Genomic DNA, 5808 nt, shown 5'->3' with positions numbered 1-5808 from the left:
AGAAGTCGGGCAACTGAACCTTTGCAAGTAGTACACTGTTTCGGCGAGAGTTAAATAAAAAAAACCGATGGAGAGCCGGGATTCGGGAAAGGGAAAGGGTTGAGAAGTTCACAAAAAATAAATGTCACTTTGCGCGTGGGTGGAGTCAGAATAAAAGTCTATATTTCTCATAAAATATACAGAAAGTTCGAAAAATATCCGCGTCACAATGACAATTAATCGTTGACAATCAATTTGGAATGGATTAGAGATCTTGCACGGTGGAGGCGATCACAATAATTCACAATTTAATCGCGGAGAGAGAATTGCACGATGCACACTTGACACACGGCGATTAGAGACGAAGGCGGAAGTGACGAGATGGGACAAGTGTCGCGGCAGGTGTCGTCGGTCCCAATTAATTGGACACGGTCGGTAACCCAGGTCCGTGTCCAGGAGGTGCTGCCGCTCGTGGTCAGCGGACCAACCTGCCGTGACGTGGGGCTGAAGCCTCACCATTCTCCCCCCGTCAGCAACTTGTTGGTGACCAGGTTCTCGAGAAAGCCGTGATAGAGCCTGAAACGCTAAACAGGGAAGATCAACAATGTCAACAGAGACCAGCTTCAGAATCAGCTGGTAGAGATTGGCAACGAAACCAGCTTGGAGATCGACCGAGTCAATGTCGTTGTTGCTGTCCTGATGGTCACAACTCTAGAGAGACCATCCTTCCCAGGGTGTAGAGCTGTGACCCGAGCTAGAGGCCACGTCGCTGGCGGGAACCTCTCATCGGAGAGCAGAACCACAGAGCCGATGCGAATGTGGTTGGACGAATGATGCCACATGGAGATGGACTGAAGCTGCTGCAGGTATCCTGTAGACCACTGGTTCCAGAAATACTGCAGTCTCTGCTGAATCAGTTGCCATCTTGAGAGCCGTCCAACGTTGAGATGGTCCAGTGAAGATTCCGGTAGAGCTATTGGAGCTTCTCCAATCAAGAAATGCCCTGGAGTGAAACACAACACGTCGTCGAGATCTTCAAAGAGAGCCTGTAGAGGTCTGGAGTTGAGCACAGCTTCAATTTGAGTAAGCAGCGTAGAGAGTTCCTCGAACGTCAGCGTAGTGTCCCGAATCGTTCGAGAGAGATGGTACTTCACTGATTTTATGGCTGCTTCCCATTTTCTTCCAAAATGAGGAGCCCCAGGTGGATTGAAGTACCACCGAGTGCCGTCCTTCAGGCAGACTGCTGAGAGATGCTGGAACTTCTTTAACCCTGCTGAGAACAACCTCTTCAGCTCCTTGTCAGCACCGATGAAGTTCGTACCACAATCACTAAAGAGGTTCCTCCAACGACCTCGACGCCTCACGAATCTCCGGTATGCAGCGATGAACCGATCAACAGAGTAGTCGGTGGCAGCTTCCAAATGAAATGCTGACGTGGCCATGCAAACGAAGATCACTAACCAACCCTTTTGAGTTTTATGACCACGCTCCTTCCATATCTTGATTAACACTGGTCCAGCATAATCTACACCAGTGTTAGAGAATGCACGTCCTGGAGACAGACGTGCCGGTGGAAGTTGCCCCATCAGTTGCTGAGACGGATCCAGTTTGGCATTCTCTTTTGGCCACTGAGAGGAGTCTAACTGCAGCCACTTTGGACCTGTCCACCACAGTTTATGAGCACTGAGTTGAGCCACAGTGATGCCCCGAGAAGCACAATCAGCAGGGTTCTCCTTACCGCTGATGTATCTCCACTTTGCTCCTGGAACCAGCTCCTGTATGCTGGCTACCCTGATATGCACATATTCCTTCCACCGGGAGGGATGAGAGCTGATCCATGCCAGGGTAACAGCTGAATCTGTCCACAGAAACACAGGAGCATTATCAAGGTTGAGTTGATCACGCACATACCTTGTGAGTTTCGCCAGCATGACTGCGGCGTTGAGCTCAAGTCTCGGAATGGTGAGATTCTTGAGAGGAGCCACCTTGGTTTTAGCAGTAGCTAAAGAGATATTCACACCATCCGAGCTTGTCACTTTCAAATATACCACCGCAGCCATGGCTGTTTGAGATGCGTCTGAGAACTCGTCTATTTCCACCGGAGCATCCTTCTTCACTCCGAGCCAACGAGGAATAGAGATATTTTCGAGCTAAGACAGCTCCTTACGGAATTGGGTCCACTTGTCTGAGATTTGTGGTGAGAGCGCATCATCCCAGTCCAGCTTCTCAACCCAGAGACGCTGTAGAAGTGCTTTTGCCCTAATCACCACAGGAGAAAGTAGACCCAGAGCGTCGAACAACTGAGCTATCTCAGACAATATATTCCTCTTCGTCATCTTTGAATTGGCCGGAATGTGGATCGAGAACTTGAATTGGTCTGTGTTTGGATCCCACTTCAGCTCAAGAATCTTTGTGATGGAATCCTCTAGCAGCTTATAATCCTGAGAGACACCTTCTGGATCCAGAGATCTGAGTAGAGACCGACTGTTGCTATGCCACTTTGCTAGAGGGAAACCACCAGATAAGCAAAGACCCCTCACTTGCGTGGAGACTTCTAGAAGATCACTCTCCTCTTCAGCATCACCACAGATGTCATCCACGTATCTTCCACTGGTCAACGGAGAGATTGCTAGAGGAAAACGATATCCTTCGTCCGCGACCAGTTGGTTGGAAACTCTACAGGCTAAGAATGGGGGCGATTTAGTCCCGTAGGTCACGGTGGTGAGCTGGTAGGTGTTGATCTGACCTTGAGAATTTCGCCACAGAATCTGTTGAAAAGGCCAGTCCTCACGATGCACCTTGATTTGACGGAACATCTTCGTGATATCCGTCATGAAAATGTACTTACTCCGCCTGAATGAGAGCAGCACGTCAGAGATATTCTTCTGCCTTTTGGCACTAGTATGTTGGATGTCACTGAGAGATACCTCTGAGCTGATCTTACTGGAGCCGTTGAACACTACCCTCAGCTTCGTTGTTTCACTACTTTCCCTGAGAATACCATGATGAGGAAAGTAGTACATAGGAGTTGACGAATGAGCTTGCCTTTGAGCAGAACACCGAGTGGAGACATGAGCCGGCTGCTTCTCCTCAGGAACCCTCAACCCTCCTGAAGCCGAAGCCCCAAGTGCCAAGGTCATCCCCTCAGATCGACAGCCAAACTTCAAGCTCCTGGCATTCCTCGAACCAGTTAAGGCTGGAACACGCACCATGTCCCAGATCTCCGTACTCCTTGAGAAAACACTATATAGCTGAAGGATCCGTTGATCCTTCTCCATTCTCCGAAACAGGCTGGAGAGACACGCTTTACCTCGACCATAAGAGCCAAGCTCGCCAAGCTCTGTCGGAGAACGTGCAAAAAGCAGGCGAACCACATAGCGCCCTGAGCTATCTCACGAATGTGTGCGCTGGAAAAACTCCTCACACTCTGCCTCTTCTTCCGTGAGACCACTATCTTCGGATTTTGGGACCTCCTCCTGCAGCCAGAACGAGGTGAGAAGGTCGTAGAGTTCCTCGTTGCTGACTGCAATGTGATTAGAGCTGGCCAGCATTGGAATCACCGCTGAAGTAGGTCCTAGTACCACCCAACCGAAGATAGTTTGCATTGCTATAGGAGAGTCTGAAAACCCCTTGATGATCTGTGGCTCCACAATTGATCCGAAGAAATCCGCGCCAACGAGAAGGTCAATAGGTCTTGGTTCTATGTATTCCGGATCAGCTAACGTCAGTCCCTCGAGATGGCCCCAGGCTTGAGTATCTGAGACTGAGAACGACGGCAACGATGATGTGAGATGGTCAAGAATGTAGGCCTTAATCTGAAGATGTTTGTCTGAGTGCAGAAACTTCAGACAGAACTGAGAGAATTCCTTTGAGAATGACCTTGATCCACCAATACCAACGACAGGTAGCAAAGCTGGAGACTTCAACAAACCTAGCTTTACCGCAAGACTATCTGTAACAAATAATAACTCAGATTCAGGATCCAACAGCATCCGGACTTCACAGCAACAGTCATTCTCTGAAACGAGAGAAGCTAGCGCTGTTGCGAGTAGAACACCTGGTCTGAGTTGAGATGACGATTCATGAACTGATAATGCTACAGATGGAGAATCACTTGACAGCGACGGCCGTAGAGAACGTTCTGAAGTTACCGGAGCCGCTGTCGTTGAAGTCGTTGGTTGAGAAGATCACTGCTGCACTGATGAAGGCCCCGGAACAGCGGACTGTATAGGACGAGTACCAGACTGAGACCACTGACCTTGAGACTTCAACTGGTCTGGTTGAGATGACTCCAGAGAACCATTCTGAGGGCGTGTGATGTGGATCATCGAGTGGTGGCGCTTGTGACACACAACGCACGTCTTCGTGGTCCTACAGGCACTAATGGAGTGCTTCCCCAAGCAGTTGAAGCAGAGGTACTTTTTTTCGACGAACTCCTTCCTCTTTTCCGGTGACAACTGCTTGAATTTGGGGCATTTATCGATGAAATGCTCCTCTTCACACATGGAGCAGGCATTGGCGGTCAGGTCTGCCCATGACTGCGAAGTCGACCCGCGAGCCTGCTGAACTGCACTGCCAGTTGAGACATTCAGTACCTTTGCTGGCTTTGCTTTGAGTGGTTGAGAGGGCACGCTCGAAGTTGGTGTCTTGGGAGCATGCAGAGGATGCAGCTCAATTCTCTCCCTAGCTCTTGCTCTGTTCAACATGAACTCCCTGAGTTCCGCGTACGTTGGAAAGGTGGTGGTGGAGCCGATCTTAACTTCCCACGCCTCCAACGTCTTAACATCCAACCGGCTGGAGATGATATGCACCAAGACGTCGTCGCAGTGCTCGACAGGGCGCCTCAACGACTTCAGGGCATTGAGAGCTTCGGTGGTGGAGTTGAGGAGAGCATTAAACTCTTTGGCCGTACGGTTGACGATCCTCGGAGTAGAGAACAACCTTTCCAGCTGGGTAGAGATGAGCAGACGTTCATTGTCATACCTCGAGATAAGCATATCCCAAGCTGGAATGAATGAATCTTGAGCTACCGGCAGAGTTGAGATCAACTGCTTTGGCTCGCCAGCAAGAGAAGTCAAGAGATAGTAGAATTTCTCGACCGTGGAGAGGTTACTGTTGCCGACAACCATCAACAGGAAAAGATCTTTGAAGGGTGTCCACTCGTAGAAGTCCCCTGAGAAGGTTGGCAGCGAGATCTTCGGTAACTGCCTTTGAGTCACCTGAGCAGACGGAACTGGTGCAGCGGGTCGACAAAACGACTCCGAGAGATCCACGGTCTCATCAATGGACTTGATTAGTCCAATGAACGAGGTACGAGCCGTGGAATACCGCTGCAGACAGATATCGTATACCCCCTGCTTCACGTAATCGTACTCGAGCACCTCCGCGCTATCCTTCCCAGTGAACAGCCTCACGCGCTGCTCCTCGAATTGGCTCCAGTAATTCTCCAGAATATCCAGCTTTGACTGCAACTCCGTAACTGACAGCTCCTTCACTGCCGCTGACGAAGATTCCGTGTGGCGAGACTCAATAAACTTTGTCCTACTGGCTTGAATAAATAATCTCCCTGCGAAAGACATGCTCACCCGATAGCGAATACAAATTCAGCGAACAGAGAAAGCACCAAAAAAAATCGTAGTGAACGCAACAGTGAAGAAAAGCACAGCCAATAGCGAAAAAAATTGAAATCAAGCAGAAGCAGCAGCGACGTTCAGAGAAAAATAATAATAATAATTGACTTCCCTGTGAGAAGGTCCGATAGCAGCACTGATGGTCGTAGAACTTCAGCAAACAGCGAGAAGAAGAAAAAATCTGCTTCTGAAGTGCTGG

At 49.5% G+C, this 5808-nt stretch overlaps 2 protein-coding genes across 2 annotated transcripts; both read right to left on the bottom strand.

Annotated features, from left to right (window-relative positions):
• Window positions 1-2129: 2129 nt before the first annotated feature.
• LOC107043965 lies at window positions 2130-3191 on the bottom strand. Its single transcript, XM_015265691.1, has one exon. It carries the CDS (start codon window positions 3189-3191, stop codon window positions 2130-2132), a length of 1062 nt encoding a protein of 353 aa, XP_015121177.1.
• Window positions 3192-3371: 180 nt separating this feature from the next.
• On the bottom strand, window positions 3372-5558 carry LOC107043964. Its single transcript, XM_015265690.1, has 2 exons — window positions 4238-5558; window positions 3372-3931 (listed from the first exon to the last, which is right to left on the bottom strand). The coding sequence occupies exons 1-2, from the start codon at window positions 5556-5558 to the stop codon at window positions 3372-3374; spliced, it is 1881 nt and encodes a 626-aa protein (XP_015121176.1).
• Window positions 5559-5808: the final 250 nt, after the last annotated feature.

The sequence above is a fragment of the Diachasma alloeum genome, unplaced genomic scaffold, assembly GCF_001412515.2.
Source record: "Diachasma alloeum isolate Michigan unplaced genomic scaffold, Dall2.0 Dall_scaffold_00649, whole genome shotgun sequence".
Taxonomy (NCBI): Eukaryota; Metazoa; Arthropoda; class Insecta; order Hymenoptera; family Braconidae; genus Diachasma; species Diachasma alloeum.
Note: the sequence above shows the minus strand (reverse complement) of the source record. Positions and strands in the feature narration are given on the sequence as shown.